The sequence below is a fragment of the Tursiops truncatus genome, chromosome 2 (genome assembly GCF_011762595.2).
Source record: "Tursiops truncatus isolate mTurTru1 chromosome 2, mTurTru1.mat.Y, whole genome shotgun sequence".
Taxonomy (NCBI): domain Eukaryota; kingdom Metazoa; phylum Chordata; class Mammalia; order Artiodactyla; family Delphinidae; genus Tursiops; species Tursiops truncatus.
Genome location: NC_047035.1, coordinates 116,352,019 through 116,372,377, shown reverse-complemented (window position 1 = coordinate 116,372,377; position 20,359 = coordinate 116,352,019). Strand labels below are relative to the sequence as shown.

The 20,359-nt window shown below is 43.3% G+C and overlaps 1 protein-coding gene across 2 annotated transcripts in view; it reads left to right on the top strand.

Moving 5' to 3' along the window:
• PTPN9 (protein tyrosine phosphatase non-receptor type 9) overlaps window positions 1-17,012 on the top strand; it is an 80,353-nt gene extending 63,341 nt beyond the window's left edge. For both annotated transcript variants that reach the window (XM_019949971.3, XM_019949980.3), the window contains exons 8-13: window positions 958-1,051; window positions 6,247-6,313; window positions 12,038-12,116; window positions 13,324-13,474; window positions 13,896-14,103; window positions 15,131-17,012. In XM_019949971.3, the coding sequence (XP_019805530.1) occupies window positions 958-1,051; window positions 6,247-6,313; window positions 12,038-12,116; window positions 13,324-13,474; window positions 13,896-14,103; window positions 15,131-15,345 (814 nt within the window). In that variant the 3' untranslated portion in view covers window positions 15,346-17,012. The remainder of the gene's footprint in view (window positions 1-957; window positions 1,052-6,246; window positions 6,314-12,037; window positions 12,117-13,323; window positions 13,475-13,895; window positions 14,104-15,130) is intronic.
• Window positions 17,013-20,359: the final 3,347 nt, after the last annotated feature.

Below are 20,359 nucleotides of genomic sequence, written 5' to 3'. Positions count from 1 at the left end.
AATATCAGCTGGACTTATTTGTGTGGGAAGAAGGATTTTTTTTTTTAAATCCACAGAGTACTCAAACTGTGTTTAATAAATTTATTTATTTATTTTTTGCTGCGTTGGGTCTTCATTGCGGCATGCAGGCTTTCTCTAGTTGCAGCAAGCGGGGACTGTTCTTCGTTGTGGAGCGCAGGCTTCTCATTGTGGTGGCTTCTCTTGTTGTAGAGCATGGGCTCTGGGTGTGTGGGCTTCAGTAGTTGTGGCATGTGGGCTCAGTAGTTGTGGCTTGCGGGCTCTAGAGTGCAGGCTCAGTAGTTGCGGTGCACAGGCTTAGTTGCTCCGTGGTATGTGGGATCTTCCTGGACCAGGGCTCGAACCCATGTCCCCTGCATTGGCAGGTGGATTCTCAACTACTGCACCACCAGGGAAGCCCGGCAGGTGGATTCTTAACCCTGGTGCCACCAGGGAAGTCCGGGAATTTTTTTTTTAAATATGAAAAAGAACAGAGCATAACGTGACAAACAACTATTTCCTGTCACCCCATTAGTACTGACAGTGTTTAGCATTTTGTTGGATTTGCTTCATCTTTTTTATTGTATAAAAGAATTAATTGTAAAGTTGAAATCCTTCTAATCCTCACCATCAGTTCTCCTCATTCCCCAGAAGCAGTCACTAGTATGAATGTGGTATGTTTCCTACCAGATCATTTTGTTTATACTGTTACATATACATTCATACCTATGAACAGTATAGAGTATTACTTTATATGTGTGGTCTTTATAAGTTTTTTTTTTTGCTTTTAATCAATATGTATGCAAATGATTTTTTCAAAACCAAATAGTACCAAAAAGAAAAAGTAATGAATGACAACAATCTCCTGACTTGCGCTCAGTTCCACTTGCATTGTCATCCATTTTCAACTCTTGTAGCTGTTTTTTTTTCCTTTATTTTAGTTTGTTTCATTTCCTTCAGGTCTCCAGGAAACCTAGAGAAGAACCGCTATGGGGATGTACCCTGCCTGGACCAAACTAGAGTGAAGCTGACAAAACGAAGCGGCCACGCTCAGGTAGAAAGATAAATGCCATCCTTTTAGGAGCACTGAGGGAAATTTAAGCCTTTCCAAAGTGAAGCTTACTAATACTGTAGTAGAAAGAACATGGACTCTAAGCCAGAGAGAGAAGGTTTGAGTTTTACTTTTTTAAACTATATATATATATATATATATATATATATATATATATATATACACACATATATATATATATAAAATTTATTTATTTATTTTTGGCTACGTTGGGTCTTCGTTGCCGCGCGTGGGCTTTCTCTAGTTGCAGTGAGCAGGGGCTGCTCTGTTGCGGTGTACGGGCTTCTCATTGCGGTGGCTTATCTTCTTGCAGAGCAGGGGCTCTAGGTGCGCGGGCTTCAGTAGTTGTGGCACGAGGGCTCAGTAGTTGTGGCTCGCGGGCTTAGTTGCTCTGCGGCATGTGGGATCTTCCTGGACCAGGGCTGGAACCCATGTGCCCTGCATTGGCGGCGGATTCTTAACCACTGCGCCACCAGAGCAGCCTCAAGGTTTTCGTTTTAGACTACATACTAGTTATTAACATACACAAGTCCCTATGTGCCCATCTCACAGTACTAAGTAGAAATTAAATGAAATATTTTATGTACATGCTGATAGCACAAAGTTTGGCATATTACTGTAGGTGCTTGATAAATGTTCAATTATTTCGCCTTTTACTCCTAATAAAGTCATAGTCATGTCATCCACCATACTGGTGAGTGTATATGGTCAATACCAGGCGACTCTTGTTATAAGTGACCTCTAGGACTTCCCTCGTGGTCCAGTGATTAAGACTGCACGCTCCCAATGCAGGGGGCCTGGGTTCGATCCCTGGTCGGGGAACTAGATCCTGCATACCGCAACTAAGACCCAGGGCAACCAAATAAATAAATATTAAAAAAAAAAAAAGAAATCCAACTCTTAAAAGAAAAAAGTGACCTCTGATTTTTCCATCTAGAAGATCTGACAAAAGTTTTGGACAACTAGTGTATATATAAATATATAGGGATAGAGATAAATTGGTCAGATGCCTCTATTATTTAATGTATTAATTTGATCATGTCTGTGCATATTAAAAATCACATGTACTTAGTAGAGATATTTAGTGAAAAGTTATTCAAACTTTTCACATACACCTTTAACATCAGTTTCTTTGTCCTCATTTGAGCTACTTTTTGAGTCAATCGAACACAGTTTTCCAGAACACATCATTTTTATTTCCTTTTTTAAGTGCCTGGTATTGTCACTGGAAAGTTTATTCTAAGTCAGAAAAGTCTATTAGCATAACATTAGCACAGTTTTTTCTTTTCATTCATCCTGTATCTCATGCATCCTCTGTAGCATTATCATTTACTTATACCTTTTTAAAGTCCTCTTTATTATAACTTGTTTACAGCAGCATCCAACACTTAAGAATTTTGAGGTCAACAATTAAATAGGTGTTACATTTCTTCTTTTTCCTTCCGATACAACAGTTCTGTCTGGTGACCTCTGTACACATCAAAAAACAGCATTGATTGAGGTTGCTGTTCACTATTTAAAAGAAGTTTAAATAGTGCCCCTTAACATGACACAGTATAGGGACTTGTTATATCCCCCCTTTTTTCTGGAGGATAATTCTTAGGAACATCATTGCCTTATATTTGGGTATGTATGGTACATGAGTCAGTACCCTAGGATCATGGTTTTAATCTCTTTTGACCCTAGTGTTTCAAGCACATAAACTGAATTCATAATCCTGTCTAGGATCCTTACAGAGGGTTTTCCTGCAGTGGCATTAGCTAAGAGTCTGGCTGACTGAAGGCAAATTCACCAGTATTATTAAGATCATCTTAGTTGAGTTGGGGTTCTGGAGTCAGAGATAATCTGAATGTATGTCTTGTTGACTACTCTGTCTCTAAGACCTAGAACAGTGACTGGCATGTATCAGACATTCAGTAAATTATTTGTGAATGAATGAGTGAATCCCAGTGTACCAGGAGACTATTCTAGTCATCCTGTAATTAATCTGAAGTTCATCGCTTGAGTTATAGTCCCTCTCATTACTACAAATATTGGTATAGCCTTTATTTCCACAATAAGTGGAGGATTCAGGTTTATTAGTGAATTGTTCAACAGATTTCACCTGGAATTACAAAGCCGTTAGTCCAGTTTCAGTTGAACTTGGCCCATAACATAATGTGCATGCTGTGTTTCTTCCTACTATTTCAGTTTGCCCCTAAGTCTATACTTTATCTCTGAGGTCATTTTCAATTTTTAATATGTAATGATTCTTCTGAAATTGCTGATTTTAATTCCCAGTGCTCTCAGAGACAAGGATGCTAAGAGCTGGTATCCTTAGTTATAAAGAAATGTCTCCTTTAAATAGGTGGCATTTCTTTTCAAAGCATGAAGGTAGCTCCAAGAGTAACAGCTCATATATTACTTATATAATATGTTGATTGGCATGTACCAGGTAAATCCTTTGTACTTTTCTATGCCTTCTCACCTGGGTCCTGCAGTGTATACCATTTGAATGTGCCAGGCTGAACAGAGGATGGGCTTTGGCTGACTATGGGTGGGCCCTGGATTGAGAAGCCTGGTTGGGGTGAGTGAGACTTTTAGCTTTCTGGGTCTGCTGCAGATGATCCATTAGCTCAGTGAAGGTGTCCAAGTCAGGGTAGAACACTAGTAGTATGAGGTCAATACCAGTTGCTGTGGGAGAAGAACAGAGCAGGAAACTCTTGAATAAATAATTAGTGGGAGGATAAGTTGGTAGACTGACTATCTAATGGACATTTATCCAAATAACATGGGTTTGACCATGAGATGGAGATGTGTTTTTTTTTTTTTTTTGGCCGAGCCGTGTAGCTTGCAGGATCTTAGTTCCCCTACCAGGGATTGAACCCGGGCCTACGGCAGTGAAAGCACCAAGTCCTAACCACTGGACCGCCAGGGAACTCCCTGGAGATGTTTTCTTAGGGTGGCTGTGTGGTACTGACAGTTCAGACTGTCCTCCAAGTGTTGGAACCCAGTGGAGAAAGGGTTGATGGGGAGTCATTCCCATCTCTCTAGAGTGGAGTGGAGTATGGATTTTCCCTAGTTTGCTGTTGAAACTTTTTTACTTTTGTCCTCCTGTAACCCTCCATATCCTATTTAATTTCCCTGATGGCTAATGATGTAAATAAGACCGAGGACATTGCGAGGTGGGAAAAGGCCCGCAGAAGAGAGTGAGTCAGGAGCTATTCATTGAGACTCTTCTGAATGTGTGTGGCTTTTTGCTTTGTGTTAATTTAGGCAGTAATGGAGCCCGTTTGGCCCATGCTGTTGATGGTCCTAGCTGTGAGGTATAGCTTTCTTCCTTCTCCAGTCACACTTTGCCTTTTGTGTGTCACAGCATGGACAGGTGTTCCCATTTATGTTGCTTGGCTTGCCTGCCTTTTGGTTTTGGTTCTGAGCTATAGTGCTACAAGTCCTAATGAACTCCTTTTTTGTAAATAACAGCTTTACCGAGATATAATCCACATACCATACAGTTCACTCATTAAAAGTGTACAAGTCATTGGTTTTTAATATATTCTCAGAGTCATGCAATTATCACCCCAATCAACTTTAGAACATTTTATCACCTAAAGAAGAAACTCACCTTGGTAGTCACTCCCCATTTCCCCCAAACCCACCTACTTTTTGTCCACTCTTTTTGCCTATTGTGGACATTTCACATAGATAGAATCATACAATATATGGCCCTTTGTGTCTGGTTTCTCTCAGCGTGTTTTCAAGGTTCATACATGTTGTAGCATGTATCAGTATTTCACTCCTTTTTATTGCTAAATAATATTCCATTGTATGATATATACCACATTTTATTTACCCATTCATTAGTTGATAAACAATTGAATTGTTTCCATTTTTTGGCTATTATGAATGATGCTGCTGTGAATATTGTTTATGAGGTTTTTTTGTTTACATCTGTGTCTTCATTTCCCTTGGGAGGGGAATTGCTGGGTCATATGGTAGCTCTGTGTTTAACCTTTTGAGGAAGTGCCAGACGGTTTTCCAAAGTGACTGCACCATTTTACATTACCACTAGCAGTGTATGAGGGTTCCAGTTTCTCTACATCTTTGCCAATATTTGTTATTATATTTTACCTGTAGCCATTCTAGTGAGTGTGAAGTGGTATATCTCAGTGTGGTTTTGATTTGCATTTCCCTGATGACTAATGATGTTGAGCAACTTTTCACGTTGCTCATTGGCCATTTATATATCATCTTGGAAAAATGGCTATTCTGATTCTTTGCCCATTTTAAAACTGAGTTGTCTTTTTACTATTTATTTGTGGGAGTTCTTTATATAGTCTAGATACAAATCCCTTATCAAATGTGTGCATTCTGTGGGTGGGTTTTTCATTTTCTTTCTTTTTTCTTTTTTTTTTTTAAATATTTATTTATTTATTTAGTTTGGCTGCACTGGGTCTTAGTTGTGACATGCGGGATCTTCAGTTGCTGCATGCATATGGGATCTAGTTCCCTGACCAGGGATCGAACCCAGGCTCCCTGCATTGGGAGCGCAGAGTCTCAGCCACTGGACCACCTGGGAAATCCCCTGTTTTTTTCACTTTCTTGATGGTGTCCTTTGAAGCACAAAAGTTTTCAGTTTTAATGTAGTTCAATTTATCTGTTTTTTCTTTTGTTGCTTGTGCTTTTGGTGTCATATCTAAGGAGGATTTGCCTAACCCAAGGTCACAAATATTTAATCCTATGTTTTCTTCTAAGAGTTTTATAGTTTTAGCTCTTACATTAGGTCTGTGATCCATTTGGAGTTAGGTTTTTTGTTTGTTTGTTTTTGTTTTTTGGGGGGTTTTTTTGGCCTCGCTGTGCGGCTTGCAGAACCTTAGTTCCATGACCAGGGAGTGAACACCGACCATAGCAGTGAAAGCACTGAGTCCTAACCACTGGACCACCAGGGAATTTCCTGGAGTTAGTTTTTGTATATGATGTGAGGAAGGGGTAAGCTTCATTTTTTTCTGCATGTGGATATACACTTGTCCCAGTAACATTTGTGGAAGTGAGGTTTTGAATTGGTCCTTTCACTCCTCGTTTTCTGCATGACAAAAAGAGAAAATTCATACCTTGAGTTTTATTTACTTAGTACATCATTTTCCTACCCAAATGGTATATCCCACACAGCTGCAACGATATTTCCTTTTTATCATTAGACAGATTACATCAATGCCAGTTTCATGGATGGCTACAAACAGAAAAATGCTTACATTGGGACACAAGGTAAGTAGTCTGCCCCTCACAAATTGGTTTTGTGTCATCTACCTGTGATTGTTGGCATCAGATGATAGCATAATTTTTAAAGGAAATGGTAGCTTGAGGTGATGTTGCAGCCACTAGATCCTGGCCTTTCATAAAGATTGAGGGTTATTGAGGAAGGCAGATGAGAGGTGTAGAGTTTCTGTACCAGATGTGCCTGGAAACTCACTGCATAGAGATAGACTAGAGATTTGAACACACAACATTACTACAAGTTTTTGGACTGTGTCTTAGTGTTGCCAACCCAAGGGAATGGGACATCAGAGTTCACTGGGCAGCGAGATGCTCTTTATGTCAAGTAGGACATAAAGGAATGGCAATGGAACTTCCCAGAGATTGAGTTCAGTCTATGAATGGGTGTTGCTGGCTTAAGAGGCCTTTGCTGGTCCCTGTACCATCACAGAGCACGCCAGCAGTCTCTGACATGGATAGTCTCTGCTAGGTCTGACAGTGAAGTATTGGGCGCTCTAGGAGGATTTCAGATGGAGCCTCTGTTAATATTCTTGTGGGCCCTAGTACTACTCCTGACCTGTTTTTTGCCATCTCAAGGAGAATACCAGGTTTTCTTCAAAGAGGGTGGTGAGAAATCACAACATAGGAGGACATGACAGGCCATCATTTGGAATTAAGGTCCTTTGACCATTGTGGAAAATGGCCAGCAAGAGATCTGGCGGATACCTCCTTAACCAAGTGATCACACTTAATATCACCAATAATGGACAAATAGATATTATATGCCTCCTGTTGTGGTATAGTGAGAACTACACAACATTACCTGTGTTGTATGTTGCCAGTTTTGGGGGGTTTTTAAAATAAATTTATTTATTTTTTAAAATTTTGGCTGCGTTGGGTCTTTGTTGCTGCGTGCAGGCTTTCTCTAGTTGCAGCTAGTGGGGGATACTCTTCGTTGTGGAGCACGGGCTCTACACGCGCGGGCTTTAGTTGTGGCATGTGGGCTCAGTAGCTGTGGCTCGTGGGCTGTAGAGCGCAGGCTCCATAGCTGTGGCGCCCGGGCTTAGTTGCTCCGCAGCATGTGGGGTCTTCCTAGACCAGGGCTTGAACCCGTGTCCCCTGCATTAGCAGGCGGATTCTTAACCACTGTGCCACCAGGGAAGTCCTGTTGCCAGTTTTTAAGTCTGAATCTAATAATGAGAGAGAAACCTGACAAATCCAGATTGTGGAACATACTAGAGACCTGGGTTAGACTTTTCAAAGTTAATGCCATGGGGGAAAAAAAAAGACAGGGAACTGTTCTGGATTAAAGGAGACTAAAGAGACATTGATAACCAAAGGCAGTGTGTCATCCATACTTGCAAACTCAATTTGGAAAAAAATTTGTTAAGGACAAACTATTGGGACAGTTGGAGACTGTGTATTAGATAATATTATTGTATTAATGTTTAATTGCTGCAGTGTGATAATGGTATTGTTCTACAGGAGAATGTTCTTGTTCTTCTAAATACGTGTTCAAGTATTTAGGAGTGAAATGTCATAATGTCTGAAACTTAAATAGTTCAGTAAAAGAGAAAATATGTGTTGTGTATATATAGAGAAGCAGGCTTTGCAAAACGATAGCCAAAAATAATAGCTTTCGAGCTAAAGAATGTATGAGTACGTTGTACCGTTCTTTCAACTTTTTTTTTTTTTTTTGATTTATTTTTGGCTGTGTTGGGTCTTCGTTGCTGCGCACGGGCTTTCTCTAGTTGCGGCGAGCGAGGGCTACTCTTCGTGGTGGTGCGCAGGCTTCTCATGGCGGTGGCTTCTCTTGTTGTGGAGCACGGGCTCTAGGCGCGCAAGCTTCAGTAGTTGGGGCACGTGGGCTCAGTAGTTGTGGCTCGCGGGCTCTAGAGCGCACGCTCAGTAGTTGTGGCACACGGGCTTAGTTGCTCCAAGGCATGTGGGATCTTCCCAGACCAGGGATCGAACCCGTGTCCCTTGCATTGGCAGGCAGATTCTTAACCACTGTGCCACCAGGGAAGCCCCTCAACTTTTTGTAGGTTTCAGATTTTTCAAAATAGAAGTTGAGGGAGAAGAAAAGGGAAAAGGACCTTTGGATTCTTGGTATATTGTAATTGGTCTGATGGTCACAGATTTATTGTTTGTCCCTTAGGAGGGACTACTCTCTCCAACAAGTCCTTTCAAGACCCTAGGAACAAATAAGAGAACTATCAGGAAAGATTTTGGGCAGGTATAGATTAGGATGTGATCTGCCTGAGAGTAGGACTTTGTTGAGGAGGATGACCGTGGCATGGATGGGCTTATGGAGGGTAAGGATTGACTCTAAGGGTCTCAGAATGCTCCTCTCTCCAGGTTTAGAAGGCAAGGGCACTTCTTAGAGTTGCTAGTTCTGCAGAATCCAGGGATTGAATCCTTTAGGCTGGCTCTGAAGGCCCTGTGCAGGAGAAGAAGCTCACCCAGGAGTATGAGAAAGAGGATTTCTTAAGTTAAACACTGATCATCTTCAGAAGGCATCAGCACTCTGTTACGACTGGAAAATGGGATCCTGTGATGTTGAGAAGGCTGGTTTGGTTTGTCTGGTTAACCTTCTTGGCTGTGTTCAGTATTCTGATTTTTATTCATAATATTTCTAATAATATCTGTCATTTATTGAAAGTATCTATTATATATTAGATATATAATCACCATCTAATTATTATAGACACCCTGCAAGGAAGGTTTATTAATCCACAAACAAACAAGCCCAAAGAGATTAGGTGACCTTGGGTCACACAGCTAGTAAGTGACACAGACAGGATTGGGCACATGTCTGTTTGATTCAAAAGTCCTTGCAAACCAGGTTAGTGGATTGTTTCATCCATGTCAGCATAAACTGCTGACTTTATTTCTTCGCAGAAGTCTACTGTTAAAGAGTCTAACCTGGGAAGTGTAACTTTCCCTTCTAAATCTCTCTTTTATGCCTTTGAGGAAATTATGACCATTCTCCATCTAGCCTTGAGTCTAAGTGGTATTATCAGGTGCTCTGATTGGCAACACCAATTTTGCCAGTGGTTTGAATGTGGAAAATAAAGTATATGAGAGCTGCTGTGATGCAGTATAGTGCGATGTGAACAAGGCTAAGAGTCAGAGGTGGGGAAAGGGTGTTTTTATTATCTTCTTGACATGCATGCTATGGTAATGCCATGTCCATTGTAGAAAATGAAGATGAAAATCACTCATAACCCAGAGACCCAGAGAAAATGTTAACATTTTGCAGCATCTCCTTCTAAACCTCATTCTGTGCATACAAATAGATATGGACATATGAACTGTCTAACAAAATGGGCTTTTTCTGTACATTATCTCTTTTTTCTGTTGATGGTTGTCTTGTGGATACCTTTCCATAGCAAAAATACAAATCTTATAATATCACCTTTATGGACTGCATAAATTTGGGGGTATGCCATAATTTAACATCCTCTCTTGTTAGACATTTAGCTTGTTTCCAAGACTTCACATGCTCCTGGGAGTGTCCACTTCTGCAAAGAGGGAATTCTAGTATCATAAAATGTTAGTGCTTCCTAAGAGACTTCAGCAAAAATGGTAGTGCAATTAGCAGATTTCCACGACAAAATCAGCCCTTGGTAGTGCCCTGCTTCCCTGAAAGCAAAGGAGAAAAAAGCACTGGGGAAGTACAAGGAATTATCCTCAGTTGTTACTCACTTGATTGAAAGGGAGTTTTTGGCTCACAGGCATCTTCAACGTTCCTGCTGAGTGCCCAGCCCTGTACAGATTCTAACTCTAAAAGGAGTAGTTGATGACATAGCCCTTGCCCTCAGCACCATGTTTGCCTGAGATATGATTACTTCTCACAAAGTAAAATGACTGATGTAAGACCATATACATTAAATGGTTAAGATGTTTTGATCCAGATGTGCCATCAAGAGCTGAGATGAGAGGAAGCCCTACAAGGAATGTGGTGTTGGGGCTTCCCTGGTGGCGCAGTGGTTAAGAATCCGCCTGCCAATGCAGGGGACACGGGTTTGAGCCTGGTCCGGGAAGATCCCACATGCCGCGGAGCAGCTAAGCCCGTGAGCCACAGCTACTGAGCCATGCGCCACAACTACTGAAGCCCGCGCGCCTAGAGCCCGTGCTTTGCAACAAGAGAAGCCACCGCAATGAGAAGCCCACGCACTGCAACGAAGAGTAGCCCCCACTTGCCACAACTAGAAGAAAGCCCACGTGCAGCAACGAAGACCCAACACAGCCATAAATAAAGAAATAAATAAATTTTTAAAAAAAGGAATGTGGTGTTAAGAAAAAGCTTTAAGGAAGAGGCAGCACTTGAAAATGGGTAGAGTGTTGATCATTTTGCAGTGTATAGAAATATCGAAAAACATATAAATCCCTGTATGTTGTACACCGGGAACTAACGTAGTGTTGTAGGCCAATTATACTTCGAAAACAAACTCATAGAAAAAGAGATCATATTTATGGTTACCAGGGGTTGCGGGGAGGGGAAAATTGGATGAAGGCAGTCAGAAGGTACAAATTTATTGATATAAGCTGAATAAGTACTAGGGATGTAATGCGCAGTGTGATAAATATAATTAACACTGCTGTGTGTTATACATGAAAGCTGTTAAGAAAGTAGAACCTAAGAGTTCTCATCACAAGGAAAAAAGTTTTTTTTTTCCTTTTAAATTTTGTATTTATATGAGATGATGGATGTTCACTAAACTTATTGTGGTAATCATTTCATGATATAAATAAGTCAAATCATATGCTCTCTATACCTTAAACTTACACAGTGCTGTTTGCCAATTATAGCTCAATAAAACCGGAAGAAAAAAAAACAGAAAATGGGTAGAAAGTCCAATGGCAATGGAGGTGAGAGAATGTGAACAAAGGAATAGAGGCAGAAGTGCGCTTGTGTGTCTATATTGTGATGAAGCAATTTTTTAGAAAGATTAAACTGGCAAGGGTATCCAGAATAGACCAGAAGAAAAATTCCTGTTCAGAAAAGTAAACCAAGATGGTACTACAGGAACTCAGACAAAAGATGATATGGTCTTTGTGGCAGTGAATTTCGGCAGGAAGACCAGGATAGGGGCAAAAGGGTAAAAACCAAAAACATTCCAAAGGCAAAAAAAATCTAGGACTTGGTGTCTGTTTCTGGGATATGAAAGAAATGGGTAAGTCAGAGTTGACTCCAACTTTTTGAGACTGAGTCATTTAAGAATGCCAGTACTGTTAACAGAGTTGAGAAAGTAGAGAGAGAAAGCTAATTTTGAAGGAGGAGACTGAATTGCGAACATGCGGCGTCTGAGGAGATGGATGAGGGGACATGGAAGGGGAATGGTTTAGTAGGCAACTGGTGATTATAAGGCTTAGGTGAGGTGAAAGCAGCTAGAGACATGTGCACAGTTGACACTCTCAGTCTGGATGTGGTAGCTGAAGCCCTGTTGATGAGGCTCTAAGAGGATATGTAGCAATGCTTCTCAAACTGTAGCCTACCTACAGTTTTACCTGGGAATCTTGTTAAAATGCAGATTGTGCATTTCTAATACTCTCCCATACGATGCTGGTGCTGCTTGCCCAAGGACCACCCTGAATAGCAGGGATATAGTCAAAAAGGCAGGGAGCCAACGTATGTGCTTTGGATTTAGTAGTTGGGAAAAAACAGAAGAGCCTAAGAAGGAAAGAAGAGCTTCCCAGGGTCACGTTCCTTGTCTTCTACTTTCATTGTAGGCCCTTTGGAGAATACCTATCGTGATTTCTGGCTCATGGTATGGGAGCAAAAAGTCTTGGTGATTGTCATGACCACCCGGTGAGTTCATCCCTTTTCTACCCATTGCACTTCCCCCCCTCCCCCCGTCCCCAAGCATGGGTGATTCTAGAGGGGAGTTTAGCTCTTAGAAACAATGAGGATTAGGAAAGCCATGGCAAAGAGTTTGAGATGTCTTAGCTTTTTTCTTAGCTGACCCAGAGTTACCAGAGCCAGGGTATGGTGGAGATTGATAGATCTAACTTGTCAAAGCTTTAATCCATGGCTCTGGTGACCCTGTGCCAGTTACAGCCTATCCTGAGGTCCTGGCCTTAACTACTAGAGGAAGCATTGGGAAACATGGAGCAATTTACTTTTAGCCTGCTCCCTACTTCCAAAGGTCAGCCGTCTTCCTGGCTTCTGAATTACCAGTTCCCCTTAGTTCTCCCTTTCCCTGCTACTTTTGACCATTTTTCTTCTTGTTCATATTTCCACCTGTAGGAGATCTTGAAAAAAAGAGATGTGAAACATAATAGGTCAGGCAGGAAGCTCTTGACGAAAGGAATATTTTTGAAATTTTGGTGTACGTATCTGCCAAAACTTTAGGAATTAATATTTCATGAGTATCTTCATTATCATTATGATAATTATAACCCATTTCAGATGAGGAGAAAAAAATTAATGAGAATGTTTGCTCAGGTCCCTTCCTCATGGCACTGTTACAAGCCACCTTTGATTTGGAGGGGAGGTAGTGGAAGAAGTACCACCTTGGAGTACTTTGGAGCCACTGAAGAGTAGTGAGGTGGACTTTAGGCCTTTACATAAACCTCCTGTTGGCATCCCAGGAACTGTGCCTTTCCCACTCGTCTGTCAGCCAAGGGCTCTCACTGGGGAAGAGAATGAACAGTAACTGAGATACAGGGCAGGGAGTTCGACCTGGCCCACCATATTTTCTCTACTGTCTTTCTTTGTACACCCAGTATTTATGCCAGATATGTGAGGAGTACCAAGAGGTATCAGGAAAGGGACCAAATGGATGTAGCTGGTGCTCAGTAAATGTCCACTGAATGAGTACATGCAGAAAATTTAGCTGTTGTTACATCTGTTTAGAATGAAGGTTTCCTTTTTCTGCCAAGAAGCAAGGGGATAGATTAGACAGAAGCAATGCAAGAGATGACATTTCTGCCTAAGGGTACAGCAGGTCATGGGTAGAGCAGAGTTGTTGCTGTGGAGAAGGATGGAAGGCTTATCTTTCTCTGTGTGTCTTCAGCTTTGAGGAGGGCGGCAGGAGAAAGTGTGGCCAATACTGGCCTTTAGAAGAAGACTCTCGGATCCGATTTGGCTTCCTCACAGTGACCAATCTAGGCGTGGAGAATATGAACCATTATAAGAAAACAACGCTAGAAATTCACAACACAGAGGTAAATTATATTTTCTCACTCTTTTGAAGCTGGGGGAAAACCTTTACTGTAAAGAAAATCTCCAAAGGGAATAGGCAGGATTCCAGGGAGCTTATAAGTTACTTCCATTCTTCTGGAAACAGGATCAGGATATTCGACTCAGAGCCAGAATAGCCATATTGTCTCAACACAACAGTGGCATTACTTAGGAATGAAACTTTTTATAACGTAAGAAATCTGGATCATATAATATAGGAATTCTGCCCTCTCCAGACATTTAATCTTTCCTTTGCGTTCGTAGGGAAGCAATTGTGGAGAAAGTTGAGGGTGATAGGAACCTTGGTGATAGCAATTCCAGAGGGTTGAGAATCTGGAAAAGCCAAAGGTAGTCAGAGGCAAGGAGAAATGACCTCATTAACTTTTGCTTCTTTTTTCATCCAAGGAACGGCAGAAACGCCACGTGACCCACTTTCAGTTCCTGAGTTGGCCAGATTATGGTGTCCCGTCCTCGGCAGCTTCCCTTATTGATTTCTTGAGAGCCGTCAGGAACCAGCAAAGGCTGGCCGTCAGCAGCATGGGAGCACGCTCCAAAGGGCAGTGCCCTGAGCCACCCATTGTGGTCCATTGCAGTGCAGGCATTGGCAGGACAGGTAATGCACCTGATGCAGCTCTTGGAGCATCCAGAGGCACTAAGGGTGGGGGAGGAATAACAAAGCTCTTAGTTGCCAGAATGTGAGTATTTGATCCATTGGTGGTGAATTACCATGAAAAATTCCTCTTTAATGTCCTTTTAGTATCCCTAGTGTTAGGTGTACTAGCCAGAATATATACTTCACAAGCCATGTCCTCTAGGGGTTTGATGCTTTATACATCCCATCAGCATGATTATCTTCTGATCCCATCACTGTCACCTGGGTGTCCCAGAGAGCTTCAGCTGGGCTGTTGCTTTCTTCCCATACCCTTCCCTGGGGAGCTTTCCACCCTGGACCGTGCTCTCCATTCTGGAACCAGTTAGCAGTTTTTGCCTTAAGGGGATGTACATTGCAGGGACTGTTAGCCTTCTAGTTCAGAGGTCCCTTTGGGAGAAAGGAAGTATAGGTTTGTGATAGGTCTCTGTGGAGAAGTTGTGGATTCTGAAAATTCGGGCCCAGGTGTGGGAGTGCTGTCATTCTATCTGTCTGGGATTGAAGCAAGAAGTCCCTCTGGGGCTTCCCTGGTGGCGCAGTGGTTGAGAGTCCGCCTGCCGATGCAGGGGACACGAGTTCATGCCCCGGTCCGGGAGGATCCCACATGCCGTGGAGCGGCTGGGCCCGTGAGCCGTGGCCGCTGAGCCTGCGCGTCCGGAGCCTGTGCTCCGCAACGGGAGAGGCCACAACAGTGAGAGGCCTGCGTACTGCAAAAAAAAAAAAAAAAAAGAAGTCCCTCTGTCACCTTCCCACCTACTCTTCCTATTACCCCCATATATGTCCTGAGAGACAAGAGGCCTTCTCATTTCTCTGGCCTTCAACACTCCCTGTGACCTCCTCCTTGATCCCTTTCAGGCCTAAGGCCAATTGGCCTCCTGCCATGAGGCACCTTGCCATTGAATTCATTCATCCAATCCTGCCTGGGTTATTTGGTAGAGGGAGGGAAAGAGGAGAGGTAGATCAGGTATGACCACTTCCTTCCTTCCTTCAGGTACCTTCTGTTCATTGGACATCTGCCTGGCACAGCTGGAGGAGCTTGGCACCCTAAATGTGTTCCAGACGGTGTCCCGCATGAGGACCCAGAGGGCCTTCAGCATCCAGACCCCTGAGCAGTACTATTTCTGCTACAAGGCAATCCTGGAGTTTGCAGAGAGGGAGGGCATGGTGCCCTCCAGCCACAACCTCCTGGCCATGGAGGGTCAGTAACTGTCCCACGAGCCTCCTATCTGCTGCCCAGACTTCCTTAAACTACCCTGGACACCGCTGAGCCTATAGGTTGCCATCAGTTACACTGAAGCCATGGACCAACCTCTTTCTCGTGTCTCCCGGCGCACGCGTGCACGCAAGGCAGCCTTTCCCTTTGGCTAGATAGATGTGGTGAAATTGCCACTAGAAAGGGCCAGCAGCAATGTGTTCTTAATTCCTAGCACCTGCTATCGAACTGTGCCTTATTAAAACCAAATTGTGGCTATCGATTTTTGCCAGGGGCCCCGAGGTAAGTGGGGAAGGAACCTCCCTCCCCCCTTCCCCAATGCCATTCTCCTTCTCAAGGTCTCTTTCCATTCCTTCCCTTTGCTAGGATTTCATGGGGAGGTTTGGTGAGCATCCACCTCCTTCCCAGAGAGCTTGACCAAGTTACATATTCTAGAGAACGTCCTGAGTGCCAAGCACGTTTATACCTAGGGCGTGTATTCCAGTCTTTTCTGTCATTCTCTGTGTGTGCGTGTGTGTATGTGCACTTATGTGTATGAGTCCATACGTACGTGTGTATATAATATATACTGTATGTGATAATATGGTCGTATTCTATAAATACATATACACAGAGATACTCCTTTGTAGAAGTTCCTGGGGCTTCTTGTTGCAGTTCAGGACTCCTCGCTTTTTGGATCCTACTGTTTATCCTGGACGAGCTGGGGTTGGGGATCATGTTGCCTGTTGTCAGACCGCAGAGTGGTGGAAGAGGACACACACACATCCACTCTCCATGCTCCTGCCACAGGCCCTCATCCTTATATAATGACTTATCTCTCTCCAGGATGCTGCCTGTTGGAGCCAAGAATACTGGTTTGTGGTGACACTGGTTTAATTCAGCATGGATTGCCCTTATCTAATGGTTTTTCCTCCGTTTACTTTGCCAATTTTGGGAATAGACCGCCACTGTGATTCCAGACCCTCTCTCCCCTCTCCCTATCCCTTGAGGATTGGGATCTGGGCAGAGATGAATTCACTGAGCAGCCAGAGCCAAAAGCAATCGGTACGAAGTCTTAGAAGGAGAGAGAGGGAGCCCACGTGTGAGAGAGAAGAAACTACATACCATGAGACTTCCTCCCTGAGAGAATGAGCTGGGGCCCCTTTTTCTTTTGCTAGAATGTTCTTTTTCTTATGCAGCTTGGCCCTGTCCACTCATATGCCCATCTCTTTCTTGCCTCTAGCCTGCCAGACCCTGGAGCTCAAGCTGTGTGGGTTCTGTGTCAATCAAAAGCTTAACCCCTGTCTGGGTGAAGCAGTCCCCTGCAATCACTGTTTTCCCCCTATTCATTCAACCTGTCCCTGTCTGCTCCCGGCCTACCTAGCCTGATATGCCAGGGATGGAATCAAGACTCCCAGCATTCCACATTCCCAAGAAAATCCCAGGAACCCCTAAAACTTCTTCCCCTATCACAGATGAGGTTGGCAGCTGATCAGACCTCAATAATTTTATACTGTAATAAGCTTTTTGAATGTATATATTCTTATTTTTACAATCTTTTCATTTTGTATTTAACGTCAATGGACTGAGTCAGATTCAGAAAATAATTGTAATGTTCATATTCGATATCTTACAGCGATACAGTTTTGTATTTACATATAAATATACCGACATGATCAAATCCTTTTAGCTTCATCAATTTAGTAGCAGTCTGGGGCTGGGAAGGTGAGGAGGGGCTCCAAGAGCTGGTCTGGGAGGGATGGGGAGGCAGGGTGGAACCCAAGGCCTCATAGCCTTTCAGTTCTGAGAGCTGCCCATCTTGCCCAAGGCCATGGCCCAGCTCTGGGCAGACAAAGGGAACCAGCACCAGTTGACTGCTTGCCAAGTGCCAATCGCTGTGTTTGGTGCTTTTCCCCCCCATTACCTCATTTAAACCTCACAACAATCCAGTGAGATGTTACTCTCCCTTCCTTCTGTTTCTGTGTAGATGAGAAAGGTAAGGTACAGAGGGTTACAGTGAAGGTAAGGTTTAGCAGGTCCAGCTCTAGAACTGGAGCTCAGGCTGGTCTGCTTACAAAGCTGTGGCCTCTTTACTGCATTGCTATCTCAAAGAGCGAGATAGTGTTTTCTCTTTGGAAATGAGTTTTTTTAATGTTCTATTCAAGGTATAGACAGTTCTTAAGTTCCAGGTAGTTGATCTTGACTAGATCTGTATGTAATAGACAAGAAGGGTTTCTGACAGAGTTGGTGACTGATTCTCCCAGGTAGGACCTCCTGGTACAGGTCCTCAAGTCTGCAGGGTACCAGAGGGGTCATTCTCCCAGGGAAACCCCATACATTTGGTTACACTGGTACCTTTGTGGGAAGATCTTGAGTCATTTGCATCTCTCTCTCAGAGTAGAACCAGAAGCTTTGTCCACGTAGGACCACTCCCCATGCTGTGTAGCTCCTCCCTGTTGGCCAGTGACACCTGTGCAGTTGGAGCAGTTCTGGCATGGGGTGATCTTAATAAAAGTGACAGCAGCTGACATTTACTGGTTGCTTAACTCTGTTCCAGGTACTGTTCAAAGTGCTTTCTCGGTATTATCTCATTCACCCTCAAACCAAACTTTTGAGGTAGGTATTATTTCCTGAGGCACAGGAAAATTAATTTGCCACAGCAAGAACTTGGACCGTCTGACTCAGACCTCTAAGGATCCATCTCCTGATCTTCTAACAAAATATTCTTGAGTTTCTTACCTTAATCAAGAGCTGACGTATAGTGCAAAAATTAAGCCAGACCTTTCTTTGGATGTTCCCTTGGGGACAAGCAAGCATAATAGGTAAACAGATACATGAAATCTGGGAAATCAGAGAGGTTAGGGGTTTGGGGAAGTATGTAGGAAACAAGATTAATGATAAAAGATTTGGAGGAGGTGGCCTTGAACTGTCATTTATTTGAAGAGACTGTAGCCCAACTGCTGTTAAATTCAGAAGTTATGCATGAGTTCTTCATTGCACATCTAAGGATTGGTGAGGTTATCACTTGCGAGGGCTCCATACAAATGCAGTTTCCTGGGTCCTGCCCAATAGGTGGTTGAGTGAGCGGCAGGATGAGCCAGGTTTTTGAACCATTGTTTTAGTCCATGCCCCTGACTCTAAGGAAGGTTAGCGAATTGATGTCTCCTAAATCTGAGAGAAAGAGATTAATAGCTTCCCCCCCACTGCTGTAGTCTGCTTGTAGCCTTTACCCTTGGGAAGATAATTAATACTCAGTGTGCGCCTACCTGTGTTGGGTGTTAAAGGAGATAAAGGGGAAGAGAGAGAAGGAGCCCTGAATCTGTCCAGGAAGTCAAGGCTGTCACATAGGAGATTTGGTGAACAAAGCAAGAGAACCCACAATGAAATGCTGGATTGCACAGTTGAGAACGTAAGATGAAGGAAGTGTTCAGGGGAGAGAGAATATGGTGGGTAACTCAGGCTTCTGCTTCTGATTTGACTATTTTTTCACTTAATTTACTCCCTCTAGGCTTAGTCCCTTCATTCTGCCCATCCCTGTTAGCTAGGATGGGACTCCTGAGGTGAAGGGTACCCTCACATCCTCAGCCTGGGAGGTTCACCATTGTCAATCTCCATGTCACAGTGTGCAGGCAAATGACAGAATGCGACTGGTTCTTGGGAGGCTGGACTGTTTAGCATCATATCTTGAGGAAGATGGGACTCCTGCCCTTATGGTCTTCCCATCTCTAGAGACAACCAGACACATATGGAAACTCTCATAAATCAGACACCTGCAGGTAGGTGGGTCAGGAGGTATGGCCAGGTAGAAAAGCCTTCTTAGAGTGACTGAGCTCTTTGGTAGTTTTGAGATCTCACCACTCAACTCAAGCCAGGTCCTAGCTTTTGTAAAAGAATGTGCTCTATTAGATGATCCTACTGCAGGCCCTTCAACTCTGAGGGTCTAGTTCTTTGCTGGACGGTGCAGATGTCTATAGAGGAACTATCAGACCCTTCTCTGGTTGGGTCAGCTCCCACTTGAAATCCCCAGTTTTAGCTTGTTTTCAAAGTCTCCTCTTTCAAGGTGCAGCCACCTCCGTATTCCCTCAGTTCCCTTCCCACTTGGCCCCCAACTTGGTAAGCAGCAAGTCTCCCCTATAATCCCCAGGCCATCCCATAGACCTTTAAGGTTTCTACGCTGTTACATGTGGGGCAGACAGAATGACTCAGAGCGGAGGAATGAGCTAATCAAGCTACCAGAGTTCCCAACCGAGGTCTTAGGTTTGTCTCCAGCCTGGCTTACTACCAAGATTACTACCCCCAGACCATCATTAGCTAACCAAGGACAGGAGCTAAAAGCTCCACCAGTTTGGGAACTGTATTTCCTCTTGGGAGATATTCACCCTATAGTTAACCATCACACAAACAGTTGTGAATATCAAGTGTTTTGGACTGCACTGCTCTTAACTGACCACAGAGAAGACTGGGTCTTTTCCACAGATAGAAATCTAGCACTCAGAAACCTGTTGCAGTGTTTAGCCTTCCTTCACCCCTCACCATAGCTTTCACAAAATCCTTCTTTTTCTTTAAGCTAAATCTGGCGTTCTGCAGTCTTAAATGCTCTCATTTTTTTCTGGCTAAGGCCAACATGGACATAACTAACTAAACCGGAAACCTAGAGTGTTGGATGGAGATGGGGAGCAGTGATCCCTTTTTGACAACTTAGGGTAATATGTTCCTGACATGGAAATATGTTCCTGATACAGTTTTTAGGACTAAGATGAAGGTGAAAGTAGGAAAGCAAGACAGTGAGTTGTGTAGAGAAGGTAGTCAAAAAAGGCACAGCGCCGTCTTCCCCACTCTAGGCTCACTTCTTTCTACCCCTCCCCCTGCATCAGCACCTGGTTACTTCTCTAAGCTAATATAATTATCTTAGCCTCAAGACTGGCCAGATGCACAGCTGAGTCTAGGTCACCCACTTTATCTTGTGAAGTCTGTTTTACCTCCTTGACCTTTAATGAATACCTATTCTGTGGCCAGCAGCCAGTGGAC